Source organism: Oncorhynchus clarkii, chromosome 21, assembly GCF_045791955.1.
Source record: "Oncorhynchus clarkii lewisi isolate Uvic-CL-2024 chromosome 21, UVic_Ocla_1.0, whole genome shotgun sequence".
Taxonomy (NCBI): Eukaryota; Metazoa; Chordata; class Actinopteri; order Salmoniformes; family Salmonidae; genus Oncorhynchus; species Oncorhynchus clarkii.
The window spans coordinates 13,614,433-13,630,265 of record NC_092167.1 but is presented as its reverse complement, the minus strand read 5'-3'; the positions used below and the strand labels follow the sequence as shown (position 1 = coordinate 13,630,265).

Here is a 15,833-nt window from a genome sequence, read left to right as displayed (position 1 = left end):
TCAGCACATTATTCAGTCCATCACACAGTCAACACCTTGGATTCTGCAGTCCATTTGCGCAGCAGTTATATGGCTATGTAGCAATGTGTCGGGTTTAATGGCTTGCCTCAGGTGTTTTCACGTCTCTAATCACGTCTCAGTTCACTTTTATTCAAATGGATCATGAATGTGTCTGGCAGGAAAAGGGAAGCAAGCTTGTCTTTTACTTTAAAACTCTGTTTCAGAATGACCTGTTTAGTTTCTCACTTCTTTCTACTGTTAAACTGGGTGCAGATGTAATTGCCCCCTTTTAAAGGGATACTTTAGGATTTTGTCAATGAAGCCCTTTATCTACTTCTCCGGAGTCTGATGAACTTGTGGATACCATTTGTATGTCTGTGTGCAGTTTGAAGGAAGTTGATTAGCGCAATGACTGGAAGTCTGTAGTATCTACTAGCATTCTGGGTAATAACGAACTAAACACCCTTCATTTAAATCTACCCCACCCCCACACACTACACTTCTCCCCTCAATACACAGGGTCTAGTGCAGACCGTGTGTGTGTGATATAATAAGGAGGTGAATGAGTGCGTCCCTCTTATTGATATTCTAATTGATCTTCCCCTTCCCCTGCTGATCAGGGCCTGGTAACAGCTCTCTGTCGTTAGCTGAAGCAGACGACAAACACTGGTGCACTTTACACCTTTCACACCAGAAAGACAGGGGACAAAGAAGTTATATTTATTACATGATGGTTCACTGTAGTTATAGGTTCCGTTTGAACTAGATTCAATAGGTGGAAATGTACAACTGCTGTTTTCAAGAAAGTGACTTAATTATCTGAAGTAGAAATGCAAAAGGCATTTCTAAATGTGTTTTAAAACCAAAACAAAATAGAAACACATGAAGCAAGTTTTCTCTTAGTTAGGGCTGCTCAATTAATCTAATTTGAAATCGAAATTGTAGTATTGTAAGATGCTGCATTTAAAAAAAAAAATGTATGCCATGAATTTAACATTCAAATGTAATTAGAGTCTCCAAGGAAACTCTGACCAACACTTTGGGTTCCTTCCCTTTCACAACAATGTCTACTGTACCTGGCTTTTTCATTAGTTGTCGTGCCAAACAACACCAACCATAGAATTGGAATACTCATTTTATTTCTATGATTCTTACTGTTTTGATTTAAATCGGAAGTAAAATCGCAATCATAATATTGGGTTCAAAAATTGCAATTAGATTATTTGCCCATATTTTTGGACTGTAACTTGTTCTCTGATGCGATAGCCACAGATCTCTCATCAGATCTGTGAGTGAATCAGCAGCTGTCCCGATTCTCTTTTTATTTATTTTTTTTATTTTACCTTTATTTAACCAGGCAAGTCAGTTAAGAACAAATTCTTATTTTCAATGACGGCCTGGACGGTGGGTTAACTGCCTGTTCACAGATCGACAGATTTGTACCTTGCAGGGTGTGTTTCGTGTGGCTACCCTCCACTGGACACTGTACCTTAGCAGGGTGTGTGTGTGTTTAGTCTCTGGCAGATGACTGGCTTGTTCAAACCTGAACTTTTAAAGATCATTGTTCTGTTATACTGTATGCACATGATGCGTAACTTTTCCATTCACTTTAACAACAAACCTCACTATATGGAATTCTCCTAGCACTAGTGTGTGTGTGTGTGTGTGCTTTTTGTTGGTGATTCACACACACAAACGGGCTTCTTCGCCTGTATAGCCCTTCAAGAAGAGTCTGATTTCCTCCAACAGTAACCCCTCTAAATGGTGGGAGGGGTTCGGAGAGCTTGCTCCTCCTCCCTTTACCAAGGAGTATTTAAACTGCCCCTCCCTAACTCCACCTCAGACCAAAGTTTAGAATGAGAGAGCGGTAGAGTGAATTTGTTCTACTCTTCCAAAGATATTTTGAAGAATTAAAAACTCTTTCATATGGAATAATGAAGACTAACTGGATATAGCAGAAACCTTGTTGGATTTTTTTACTCACCGCTATGGTGGCTTACGATGAACTGGGTAGCTTGGTGCCTATCAAACGGACTCTACAAGCTATAGACTGTCAGAACCGAGCCAACAAAGACTCAGAGGTGAGGTACTAGATCAATCACTGCTTCTCAGTATGTTCTTTCTGCTGGCTTTGTCATTTGGTATCAGTTGGATAGGAACTTGTTCTCTGCTGCGATAGCCACTGATCTCTTATCAGATCTGAGGGAATCAGCACCTTGTTCCTGTTCTTTCTGCTATCAAATCAAACAATTTGTCCCATGCTTCGTAAACAACAGCTTCGTCACAAGCGTATTTGTCACATACTTTGTATCTCACCTGAACACTGCACCTTAGTAAGGTGTGTGGTGTGTTTAGTCTCTGTTCAATTCAAACTTTTAGAGATATTTGTTCCATGATACTGTCAGAGGTCATAGAACTATCCATCCCTTTAGCTTTGCTTGCTTTTGTGTGAATCTATCTGCCCAGACAGGTAATGTATCCTATCCCTGGGGGTTGAGTAGTACCTCATCAGCACTGTAACAGCAGGGGACAAATAGCCATACAGAGATCAGCACCATGTTTGCGACTTCTCACCAAATTCTTCATACCAATAACATTCTAACTTGGAATGTGTGTGTGGTTTGAAGTTGGAACTTAATGCCAACATTATTGCACATTTTTAGTTTGCCAGTTGGTATTCCCCCCTCATTTTCTCAGAGCCCTGGGGCAGTGAGTGCAGTGGCTCAGCAGGCTGGGAACATTCCTCACACAATTAAAGAGGGGGGGGGGGGTAGAACCCAGGTGTGCCTCTTCTTCTCTGACTCACACAGGGCCACTGGTCAGCAGCAGCCTTTCTTACTCACTTCTCTAGTCTCCTTCCTTCCCCCATTCAAGGTTTTTGTGGTTAGATTTCAGAAGGGGGTTCAGGGGGAAGCCAGCGGCTACATTGTCGGTAAATCCGAAAGGAGAAGTTGAGTTCTTCAATGAAGTGAGTAGTCTCATTTCTCAACAGATGTTCATGATTGTGACACCCATTTTTAAACCTAAGTCACTCCACAGTTACTCTTTGATGAGTTCTTTGGTTGGAATCCAGGGTAAACAGTGGCGTTCCACTCCCTCAGAGCCCTGCTATCAGCTATGCTGTAATCAGTGAGCGAGCTGCAGGAGCAGGGAGGGACAGCCAAGCCAGCAGGGATTAACATGTGTGGTTACATCAAAGGGAGGCCAGGGGCACAGGAAGGTGCTTTTGGTGGGGGGGGGGCTGAAAAAGTGGATACATTTAGTTGATGAGCCCTTGGCTCTCTGGTTGGAGATAACGAGGTAGAAGGAGAATTGTGTGGGGGGTTATTAAAATATCACCGGAGGCCAATTTAGGACATTAGGGAAGATTTGAGTGAGTACCCAGGGTCCCTCAATCTGTGTTGTGGTGGGGTGGGGGGGGGGGGGGGTTGTTCCAAAGACGGTACAGAACGATACAGTCCAGCAGCACAAACCCCGGATATATCTGGCTTCCTGAAGGGAGCGAGACTGAACAGTATTCCAGGGAGTTCCCTGTAGTCAAACTGCCTGGACCAGGACTAGTTTATATCAGTCTGCATGTTGTCTCTCCAGCTGATAGTAACACTGGGTGGGCGTACAAAGAACAGCACTAGTGGCCTTTGTTATTCCAGGGCCGGTCCCCAAATGACAGGAAAGGCACAGTGGGCAACACACGTTTCCAAAGTTTACATTGGAAGACCCCATGATTTCCAAAGCAAATTCACCCTCTCTCTGTTTCCATTGTCCAATGGGGTTTACAGCAGAACTAGTTGGTCACAGTGTGGCCGTTATGGTCCTCTCTCCACTTAGTAATGAGGCCCATTAAAATAAAGTCTAAAGAGGTTTAAACCAGGCCTGCGTTTTAGGATTGGGATTCCTTTCTGACCGCACCATTTCTGGACCACCTTCAGAGCGGTTCGGATGTGGTCAGCGTTGGTCCTCTCGGTTTATTGGCTCTGTGGTTTAGATAAGTTCCTGGACTGTCTGGCGGTCCTGGTCAAAGACCCCGACCACATTTGAACCATGACCCTAGCTGGCCGCAGCCACTGTGGCTTTCACGCCAGACTCTGGGGTGGATCTGTTCTGCAGCTGTGGTCTGCTTCTGGGGCCAGGAGGAGCCTGAATGGCTCTCTGTTTCGCTGAGCCAAGGCAAAACCCCATTCATCCTGAGTCAGGAGAAGGCTCAGAGAGTTTAAGTGCTTGAGGATACCAATAGACATGCAGCATAGATTTCATAAGACTGATTGTTTTATTCACAAAACATGTCTAATTGCATGATATTTATGGTTGTTTTTGAAGAGGTCTCTCTCACAGTCTATGAATTCATTACCTCAGATATGCAGTGTGATGTTTGTTGCTGTTGGCAGCAGGCCAGTGCATTAGCAGGGGAGTGTTGCGCTCTCCCTGCCTCAGGGCTCAGTACAGGGGGGTGAAGCGGGATTACCTGGCACAGGTGTGGTGCTTCTCTCACGCGACGAGGGCTCCAGGGCCTGTTCCGACTCGCACCCACAACCTCCCCCCTGAGACTCCTAAAAAAGACTGAGACTTCCAGTATTCTGGTGCCTGTTTAAGACGAGGCCTGTTAGTTCCTCTCTCTCGCTGGTGGAGTCACACATCAGTTTTACTGTAGCTGTCCAAACACAGTCCTGTCCCATACCTCACTGAACTCTGGGAGACGAGAGTTAAACGATGAGGCCTTTTGTCTTCCCATGTTTGAGTGACTGAACAGTCCCAGTCTCACGGCCCGTTTGCTGTAGTCAGGCCATAATGCTGAGTAGTTGTGTTGTGTGTGACAGAGTAAGTGTGTGTAGTGTGAGTGTGTTGGACAGCTGAGAGCAGGGGTGCATTCCTGGCATGCCTCCAGGCCCCTTCTCTGGTCGGCGCCTCTGGGCTGCAGTCTGAAAGAGGGTCTTTGTGCTCCCCCAGCCTGCCCTGGGCTCCTCAGTCCTCACATGATGGAGGCAACAGCTGCTGGGGCTGCTGCTTCTTCCTGCCCGCTGTCTCTATGGCCTGACCCCAGCGCCAAACCCCTCCTCCCTAGTAACAGTTTCCTGACCAAGTCCTTTGTGGAGGTAGTGTCATCAATAGGGATTCATGGCTGGCATCATGAGGGCCATGTGATAACAGTCATGGGGAAGCTTCTAGCGGTTTCCTGGTGAGGCTTCTGCTAAAAGAGTTGGAATTCAGATGGTTGGGTTTATGGTAAATGATAGAGGAAGTTGAGGATTTTAAGCCTAATCTGTGTTTTCCCCCCTCTCTCTCTTCTCTCCAGGAACCCAGCAACAAGCGTGTCCGTCCTCTCGGCAGGGTGAGCTCGCTGGCTAACCTCATCTCCCCCGTGAGGAATGGGGCCGTCCGACGCTTCGGCCAGACCATCCAGTCCATGTCCTTCCGGGGCGATGGCAGTGGTGGCAAGACGCCGGGCGTGCCCCAGAAGCCATGCAGTAAGGCGGCGGCGCCCACGCCGCCCAAGAGACGCAACAGCACGCTGTGGTCGGAGACCTTAGACGTCCACCAGAAGGGCACCTTCTCCACCAAGGAGATCAAGAGACAGGAGGTGAGAGTCAACACCGTCACCTTAGACTTCTCAAATCTTTCTTCACACAAATCCCAATAGAGAAAGAATGGGAACTCGGCTGCAACAATAGATGGTTTGATTAGATTAGAACAATGTGAGGTGAGAGACTGAACCACATACCTGATGTCTAGTTCGGCTGGCCCTGCTAAAGCGCTCCAGATGACTGAGTGCGCTCCAGGTCACATAGCCAGACGCCACGGTATTCAACCTAGCCTGGGACAGAGTTATTAAAGCCAGAGGGCTGGACGCTTTTCCTGTTCTCCCCCCCCCCCCCTTTCACTCTGTTTTTCTCTTTTGATTCTCATACAAGAGTTCAGACTTTTGTTTGTTTTGAAAGTCCCCTCGGTATTTGTGCTGCGTGAGCTAAGTGGGGTTAGAAGCGGTCAGGGCCCAGTCTGTCACCAGTTTGTTCCAGAGCTGGTGTCTGACGTCACTAATGTACCCCTGGCCTGGCAGACCTCTCAACCAACTGTCAGAATAATCTCAAACCATAAACAACACAGAGAGACAGAGAGTAATTGAGAGAGAAGGGACCCAAGAATTTGGCAACTCATTTGGCATTGATTTGTCCTCTTACTTTAATATGTACTCAGTAATTTGGTGTCCTCTTTAGTTTGATACAGTGTAATATGTACTGTGTTTTAATTTGGCGTGGCCTCCTGTTCCATGGTGTTTTAAATATGTCTTTCATCTCCTTCCCCCTCAGGCCATATTTGAGTTGACTCGCGGAGAACAGGACCTGATTGAGGACCTCCAGCTCGCACGCAAGGTTCGTACTTTATTTCGAACCCTCAGAGTACATACCAGGCAAACAGATTAAAAATGACTAGTTGGCAGCTCTCCTCTACCCATTAGCTATAAAAAGCAAGGATTCCATTTCTACCTCACTGAAACCTTTCCGACAGAGCTATAATTAGCCTCCCCCTCTCTTTCTAAACAAACCGTTAGCCGTTGAATGACCGCTTGGCTCTATTTTCTCTCTCCTCCAGGCGTACCACGACCCCATGCTGAAGCTGAGTATCATGTCAGAGGAGGAGCTGAGCCATATCTTCGGGGACCTGGATGCCTACATCCCCCTCCACGAGGACCTGCTGGCCCAGCTGGCCAGAGCCACCGGCCCCGACGGCACCGTGGGACAGATAGGACAAATCGTCGTCAGCTGGGTACGTACCAGGGCCCGTGCCCACTCAACTTTGCCCTCTCTCGATCTTCCTCTACCTGTATAAGTATTTATCTAGCAGGAACCAACGTGTTGAAGATGTCATAAAGATGCTCCTTTATGACATGACGTATCTGTATGTTTATCTAGCAGAGAATGGCCAAAGTGCTAACGGTACGGTACATCTCTCTCCCCTCCAGTTGCCAGGGCTGAATGCATACCGAGACTACTGCAGTAACCAGGTGGCGGCCAAGGCCCTGTTGGACCAGAAGAAACAGGACCGGAGGGTGCAGGACTTCCTGCAGCGCTGCCTGGAGTCTCCCTTCAGCAGGAAGCTGGACCTGTGGAGCTTCCTTGACATCCCCCGCTCCCGCCTGTTTAAATACCCCCTCCTGCTCAAAGAGATCCTCAAACACACAGTGCCCGAGCACCCTGACACGCCCCACCTGGAGCTAGCAGTGAGTGGAGACGCCCACAAACACTTATGAATACAGCGTTCTGAAACATCAAATATGTCATTGTATCCTATCTGTTTGTGACTATAACAGTGTGCTGTGCGTGTGTGTCTCCAGATCACCATCATCCAGGATGTGTTGTCTGACATCAACATGAAGAAGGGTGAGTCAGAGAGCCAGTACTACATAGACAAGCTGGAGTATCTGGACGACAGGCAAAGAGACCCGCGCATCGACCAGTGCAAGAGTCTGTTGTGTCACGGCGAGCTACGCAACAAGAGCGGAACAGTGAGTTTAGAACACACTCGCATACACACACATTATAATGCTAAAAATATGCACACTCGCACTGCAATCCACCTATAGCAATGATTCTTCCCTGGCTCCTTCTAACCCTCACGTGCACAAACTTGAGCTCTGCACCCCCAAATAAGGCAGTCGGGGCCAAAACTTGGACCTTTTTCATTTAAAATGAACCGAATAACACATGAATTACATAATCACATGAGAATCTCTACCAATGATAAGTCCTCAGGAAAATAATAATGATCTGTTGGCAGATGAGAATATGAGAAGCTATGCCTGAAATTAAACAAAACGTTGGCAATGATCTGATTTTAATCTTCTTCTTTTATCTCCTTTCCTTTGTCCTCTCTCCCTCCAGAAGCTGCATGTGTTCCTGTTCACAGAGCTGTTGGTGATGACCCGGTCTGTGACGCGGAACGAGCACCACTGTTTCCAGGTGTACCGGCAGCCAATCCCGGTGCAGGACCTGGTGCTGGAGGACCTGCAGGATGGAGATGTCAAAATGGGTGGCTCCTTCAGAGGAGCATTCAGTAACTCAGACAAAGGTGAGTCTCTGACCCCTCACCTATGACCCCTCACCTATGACCTTCCATGTCTATCTAGAGGTCAAAGCCTGTAACTGAAACTGATGGTTAATCTAACGTCTTGTTCTCTGTTCATCTCCTCAGCCAAGAACATCTTCCGTGTGCGTTTCCATGACCCGTCTCAGGGCCAGTCCCACACGCTGCAGGTCAACGACGTCTTCCACAAGCAGCAGTGGCTCAACTGCCTGCGCAGCGCCATCTCCGTCCACCACCCCGCCGATGCCGCCGTCACCACGCCCGCTTCCTCCCCGGCAGCCGACGCCCACTCTAAGCGGCGCTCCTCCAAAATCTCCTCCATCATCCACACGGAGGAGGCCGACGAGAACTGCCCTTTGACGCCCGCAGGTGCAACGTCCGCCACCAGTTCTCTATGCGGGGACGAGACCCCCAGTCCCACCTCATCGTCTCCCTCCTCATCATCTCCCTCCTCCCGCTCCTCATCCTCCTCTTCATCACCACTATCCTCCCCGTCGCCCAAACACAAAACCAAAAAGGACAAGCGCTCCCTCAGTGCCTTAGGGAAGAGGAAGGAGACCATGGTGTAATTAGAGGGGAGAAAATGGACTCCTTGGCGAGCGGACAATATGTTTGTACATAAGGAGGGGGGAGCAGAGTGGGGGGGGGGGGCTGGGTGTTCCCTCCCCGTGGGACTTTTTATTTATGTGTCTGTGTGTTTTATTATTACAACAGTATTTTGTGTTACTGTCCCCATTGGCAGCTATTTACTTTACTCTTCCATCCCTCCACTGTTTGGTTTTGTCCACAAAGGGGCTAAGTGCGTACCATTGTATTCTGGAGAGGCCTGCTTGGCTTTCAGTAATTAGAGAGAAGTTGTGCATATTGTCCTGTTTACTGTTTTATTTTTTTTATATATTTTTTTTACTCCCTTTTTTTTCGATCTGAACTTACTGTAGCTCTGTTTAAAACAGCACTGTTTATGACGCAGTGCTTAAGGGCGCTGTACTGCAGCGCCAGCTGTGCCATCAGAGACTCTGGGTTCGCGCCCAGGCTCTGTCATAACAGGCCACGACCGGGAGGTCCGTGGGGCGACGCACAATTGGCCTAGCGTCGTCCGGGTTAGGGAGGGCTTGGCCGGTAGAGATGTCCTTGTCTCATCGCGCAACAGCGACTCCTGTGGCGGGCCGGGCGCAGTGCGCGCTAACCAAGGTTGCCAGGTGCACGGTGTTTCCTCCGACACATTGGTGCGGCTGGCTTCCGGGTTGGATGCGCGCTGTGTTAAGAAGCAGTGCGGCTTGGTTGGGTTGTGTATCGGAGGACGCATGACTTTCAACCTTCGTCTCTCCCGAGCCCGTACGGGAGTTGTAGCGATGAGACAAGATAGTAGCTACTAAAAACAATTGGATACCACGAAAAAGGGGTAAAATTCTAAACATTTTTTTTTTTTTTAAACAGCACTGTTTCTAGCTTTTAGCTGAAGTTATTGAACACTTTTTGGGGATGTGAGGTGGATAGAAGGGAAGAGTTCCCACAATAGATGAGATGTATACGAAACTGAAACCTAAACAATTTGATAAGTCTGATTTGTAGGTGTACTGGAGGACGGGTCTTATTTTTGTACATTCCTAATAACAGATATTTTTTTAATGTTCTGGACACCTTTTTGCATCTACTGCAGTTGATGGCATTCATTTTAATCAAATTGCATTTTAATGGGGCAAAAAAACATATCAAATGAGATTTTGTTTTACTACAATGTAAAAACAATTTAAACTGAGCCATGTTGGTTTCAAAAGCTGACTCTTCCGAATGAAAATCTATCACTCAATGTATCAATCTTGCATGGAGCTTTAGTTTTTGACACGGCCACTGCCCAGCCACGGTAGTGGCAGGAGCATGTACATACTTGTCTGATGGGTTGGGATCTACTGAGGAGATGACGTATAGCTGAAGGAAACCACAAAGATGGGTTGAGAAAAGCAAAAGGATACCGGTATGTTAGAAGAAGATTTAAGAGATGTGGGGGAAAAAAGATGGAAATGTTGAACGTGTTTGAACTGAGAAGTTGGGGTTTTGGTTTTCAAGGTGTGTGTAGTCACTAGCCACGCAATGATGGAGCTCCGAGTGAGTTGGGATGTGGTGCCTTGTCCAAAATGGAGGTTAGAGGCACTGGTCAAAAAGCCAGTGAGAAAAATGTAAAGAAAGACTATGTATGTTTGAGGGCGAAAACAGATGAAGGTGTTGTGAAAGTGTTTTGTAGAAGGAAAATGAGTGTAGAGGGTTTGACTGTTTGAAAAGGGGATGGTAAAGAACTGTACTGAAAAGTGAAGATCTAGTACATGGCTGTGATATGACTGCCATGGCCTGTATGTATGTGGTGTAAAAGCATCACAAAAATCTATAATAAAGATGTGTAAGAGTTCTATCTGACTTCCTGAGTTACTATCTTTCTATTTTCTTCCAAAAAATGGACTGAATAACTGTATGTGTCATACATAAACACAATCGTCATCGGCTTTCGGTTGCTGTCTTGGCAACTGTTTTTGAGTTCTCTGAATTGTTTAGATAGTTAATGGCGTGACGACAATGATTACACCATTATGGCATCTCTTAGTCTTGGTTTTAACAGACAAATGACTTTCCATGGAGCTGTGATGACCCCACTAAACAATGCAGAGCTCATAATTTGGAAATCTTTTCTAAACATTCACCCACATTTCCTCACATGGGCAACTACAAGCAAAAATGTTTCACTTTCAGAGTTACGATGAATTCCTCTTCCCAAACACACCAGCCCTCGTCCCTCTTTATCTTAGAACAATACAATGTGTTTGTTACGTTAGCCTTATTCTAAAATGGGTTGAATTGTTTTCTTCCCTCATCAATCTATGCATAATGCCCCATAATGATAAAGCAAAAACAGGTTTTTAGAAATGTTTGCAAATTTATAAAAAATAAATAAAAAAACATATCGCATTTACATAAGTATTCAGACCCTTTACTCAGTACTTTGTTAAAGCACCTTTTGCAGCGATTACAGTATTGAGTATTCTTGGATATAATGCTACAAGCTTGGAACAACCTGTATTTGGGGAGTTTCTCCCATTCTCTGCAGATTCTCTCAAGCTCTTCAGGGGAGTGTTGCTGCATAGCTATTTTCAGGTCTCTCCAGAGATGTTTGATCGGGTTAAAGTCCAGGCTCTTGTTGGGAAACTTGAGGACATTCAAAATCTTGTCCTCCTGCGTTGTCTTGGCTGTGTGCTTATTGTCGTTGTCCTGAGCGCTTTGGAGCAGGTTGCCATCAAGGATCTCTCTCTACTTTGCTCTCTTAATCTTTCCCTCATTCCTGACTACTCCCAGTACCTGCCGCTGAAGAACATCCCAACAGCATGATGCTGCCACCACCATGCTTTACCGTAGGGATGGTGCCAGGTTTCCTCCAGACGTGAAGCTTGGCATTCAGACCAAAGAGTTCAATCTTGGTGTCATCAGACCAGATAATCTTGTTTCTCATGACCTGAGTCTTTTAGGTGCCTTTTGGAAAACTCGAAGCGGGCTGTCATGTGCCTTTTACTGAGGTGTGTCTTCCGTCTGGCCATTCTACCATAAAGGCCTGATTGGTGGTGTGCTGCAGAGATGGTTGTCCTTCTGGAAGGTTCTCCCATCTCCAAAGAGGAACTCTGGAGCTCTGTCAAGTGACCATCGGGTTCTTGGTCACCTCCCTGACCAATGCCCTTCTCCCCCAATTGCTCAGTTTTGCTGAGCGGCCAGCTCTAGGAATCAAATCAAATTTATATAGCCCTTCGTACATCAGCTGATATCTCAAAGTGCTGTACATAAACCCAGCATAAAACCCCAAACAGCAAGCAATGCAGGTGTAGAAGCACGGTGGCTAGGAAAAACTCCCTAGAAAGGCCAAAACCTAGGAAGAAACCTAGAGAGGAACCAGGCTATGTGGGGTGGCCAGTCCTCTTCTGGCTGTGCTGGGTGGAGATTATAACAGAACATGGCCAAGATGTTCATAAATGACCAGCATGGTCAAATAATAATAATCACAGGCAGAACAGTTGAATCTGGAGCAGCAGCACGGCCAGGTGGACTGGGGACAGCAAGGAGCCATCATGTCAGGTAGTCCTGAGGCATGGTCCTAGGGCTCAGGTCCTCCGAGAGAGAGAGAGAAAGAGAGAAAGAGAGAATTAGAGAGAGCATACTTAAATTCACACAGGACACCGGATAGGACAAGAGAAGTATCCAGATATAACAAACTGACCCTATCCCCCCGACACATAAACTACTGCAGCATAAATACTGGAGGCTGAGATAGGAGGGGTCAGGAGAAGAGCCTTGGTGGTTCCAAACTACATCCATTTAAGAATAATGGAGGCCACTGTGTTCTTGGGGACCTTCAACGCTGCAGACATTTTTTGGTACCCTTCCCCAGATCTGTGGCTCGACACTATCCTGTCTCAGAGCTCTACGGACAATTCCTTTGACCTCGTGGCTTAGTTTTTGCTCTGACATGCACTGTCAACTGTGGGACCTTATATAGACAGGTGTGTGCTTTTCCAAATCATGTCCAATCAATTAAATTTGCCACAGGTGAACTCCAAGTTGTAGAAACATCTCAAGGATGATCAATGGAAACAGGCTGCACCTGAGCTCAATTTCAAGTCTCATAGCAAAGGGTCTGAATACTTATGCAAATAAGGTATTTCTGTTTTTTATTTTTAATACATTTTGAACATTTTCTAAAAACATGTTTTACTTTGTCAGTATGCGGTATTGCGTGTAGATTGATGAGGACATTTGCTTATTAAATCCCTTTTAGAATAAGGCTGTAACGCAAACAAAATGTGGAAAGAGAAGAGGTCTGAACACTTTCCGCATGCACTGTACCTCAGTCTGTCCCCAGGTCTTCTATTCCTCACAACACCACCGACTGTATTTACAGCAAATTCTCCCCCTGAAAGGGGGGACTTAACGGACGGACCATCAAAACCTTTTAATACCATGGGCATGTTAACAGTGGAAATTTGGGGTTCATATAGGTTGTTATGACAAGGGAGACCGGATTTTTTTTAAACCTTCGTTTGACAAGGCAGTCAGTTAAGATCAAATTATTATTTACAATGGCGGCCTACCAAAAGGCAAAAGGCCTCCTGTGGGGACGGTGGCTGGGATAAAAAATATATATATGAAAGGCAAAAAAAAACGTCACGACGAGAGACACCATAACACTACATAAAGAGAGACCTGAAACAACAACATAGCATGGCAGCAACATATGACAACAACATGGTAGCAACAAAACATGGCAGCAGCACAACATGGTAGCATAACAAAACATGGTACAAACATTATTGGGTACAGACCACAGCACAAAGGCAAGAAGGTAGAGACAACAATACATCACGTGAAGCAGCCACAACTTTCAGTGAGTGTCCATGATTGAGTCTTTGAATGAAGAGATGGAGATAAAACTGTCCAGTTTGAGTGTTTGTTGCAGCTCGTTCCAGTCTCTAGCTGCAGCGAACTGAAAAGAGGAGCGACCCAGGGATGTGTGTGCTTTGGGGACCTTTAACAGAATATGACTGGCAGAACGGGTGTTGCATGTGGAGGATGAGGGCTGCAGTAGGTATCTCAGATAGGCCTACGAGGGTTTTTATAAACAAGCAACAACCAACAAACAGTGGGTCTTGTGACGGGTATACAGAGATGACCAGTTACAGAGGAGTACAGAGTGCAGTGATGTGTCCTATAAGGACCATTGGTGGCAAATCTGATGGCCGAATGGTAAAGAACATCTGGCCGCTCGAGAGCACCCTCACCTGCCGATCTATAAATTACGTCTCCGTAATCTAGCATGGGTAGGATGGCCATCTGAATCAGGGTTAGTTTGGCAGCTGTGGTGAAAGAGGAGTGATTACGATAGAGGAAACCAAGTCTAGATTTAACTTTAGCCTGCAGCTTTGATATGTGCTGAGAGAAGAACAGTGTACCATCTAGCCATACTCCCAAGTACTTGTATGAGGTGACTACCTCAAGCTCTAAACCCTCAGAGGTAGTAATCACACTGGTGATTACTGAGGGGCATTCTTCTTACCAAACCACATTACCTTTATTTTGGAGGTGTTCAGAACAAGGTTAAGGGCAGAGAAAGCTTGTTGGACACTAAGAAAGCTTTGTTGTGGAATGTTTAACACAAAATTCGGGGGCAGCTGAGTGTAAGACTGTACCATCTGCACATCAATGGATAAGAGAGCTTCCTACTGCCTGAGCTATGTTGTTGATGTAAATTGAGAAGTGCATGGGGCCTAGTATCGCGCCATGGGGTACTCCCTTGGTGACAGGTAGTGGCTGAGACAGCAGATGTTCTGACTTTATACACTGCACACTTTGAGAGAGGTAGTTAGCAAACCATGCCAAAGACACTCAGAGACCAATACTCCTTAGCCGACCCACAAGAACGGAATGGTCTACCGTATCAAACGCGTAGGCCAAGTCAATAAAAATAGCAGCACAACATTGCTTAGAATCAAGGGCAATGGAGACATCATTTAGGACTTTTAAGGTTGCAGTGACATATCCATAGCCTGAGCGGAGATTGCATACCAGAGAGAATACTATAGACATCAAGCCAGTCAGTTGATTATTGACAAGTTTTTCCAACACTTTTGATAAACAGGGCAAAATAGAAATAGGCCTATAACAGTTAGGATCAGCTTGATCTCCCCCTTTAAATAAAGGACAAACCGTGGCTGCCTTCCAAGCAATGGGAATCTCCCCATAAAGGAGAGACAGGTTAAAAAGGTCGGAGATAGGCTTGGCGATGACAGGGGCTGCAACCTTAGAAAAAAGAATCTAAACCATCTGACCAAGATGGTTTTTTGGGGTCAAGTTTCAGGAGCTCCTCTAGCACCTCAGACTCAGTGACTGCCTGCAGGGAGAAACTTTGTAGCGGGGCAGGGGAAAAAGAGGGATCGGCATCGGGGCTAGTCGCATTAGAAGGGGTGGGAGATGAGGGAATGTTAGATGGGCAATAAGACATGGCAGAGTCAAATAGGAATCCTTTGTTCACACATTTAGATATCAATCAAGTGCTTTTTATGAAAGAGGAGATATACACTGAGTATACTACATTTTAGGAACACCTGCTTTCCATGACATAGACTGAACAGGTGATAGCTATGATCCCTTATTCATGTTACTTTTTAAATCCACTTCAATTAGTGACATTGAACGGGAGGAGACCGGTTAAAGAAGGATTTTTAAGCCTTGAGACAATGTGTCAAGAACTGCAAAGCTGCTGGGTTTTTCACGCTCAACAGTTTCCCGTGTGTATCAAGAATGGTCCACCACCCAAAGGACGTCCAGCCAACTTGACACAACTGTGGGAAGCATTGGAGTCAGAATGGGCCAGCAACACTCTGTGGAACGCTTTCGACACCTTGTAGAATCCATGACCCAACGAATTGAGGCTGTTCTGAGAGCAAAAGGGGGAGGTACAACTCAATGTTAGGAAGGTGTTCTTAATGTTTGGTATAGTCAGTGTATAATGTGTGTGTCCAATAATGTGATTGGTAGTATAGTGCCAACATAAGTGTGGAGTTAAGTTGTGGGCTATGGGCGAGAGAGAGAGATATGGAGTTCATTGCCGACATCACTGTAAACACATTCATGTCCAGCAGCATAAAGTCATTTGTTAGACTGGTTTAACTTACAGGCATTTTAAATGGTCTCTGTGCAGCCAGTGCTGCTTGGCAGGGCCGAGCTCG

The 15,833-nt window shown here is 46.1% G+C and overlaps 1 protein-coding gene across 2 annotated transcripts in view; it reads left to right on the top strand.

The window, feature by feature from the left end:
* Positions 1–10,488, top strand: part of LOC139378603 (neuroepithelial cell-transforming gene 1 protein-like) — a 35,470-nt gene extending 24,982 nt beyond the window's left edge. The window contains exons 1-8 of one of the 2 annotated variants that reach the window (XM_071120920.1): positions 1,840–2,081; positions 5,291–5,575; positions 6,303–6,365; positions 6,586–6,759; positions 6,956–7,213; positions 7,328–7,498; positions 7,875–8,061; positions 8,185–10,488. In XM_071120920.1, coding sequence (XP_070977021.1) covers positions 1,989–2,081; positions 5,291–5,575; positions 6,303–6,365; positions 6,586–6,759; positions 6,956–7,213; positions 7,328–7,498; positions 7,875–8,061; positions 8,185–8,645 — 1,692 coding nt within the window. In that variant the 5' untranslated portion in view covers positions 1,840–1,988 and the 3' untranslated portion in view covers positions 8,646–10,488. Of the gene's footprint in view, positions 1–1,839; positions 2,082–5,290; positions 5,576–6,302; positions 6,366–6,585; positions 6,760–6,955; positions 7,214–7,327; positions 7,499–7,874; positions 8,062–8,184 lie in introns of those variants that run through there. The other variant, XM_071120919.1, reaches the window with a different exon arrangement.
* The last annotated feature ends 5,345 nt before the right edge of the window (positions 10,489–15,833 follow it).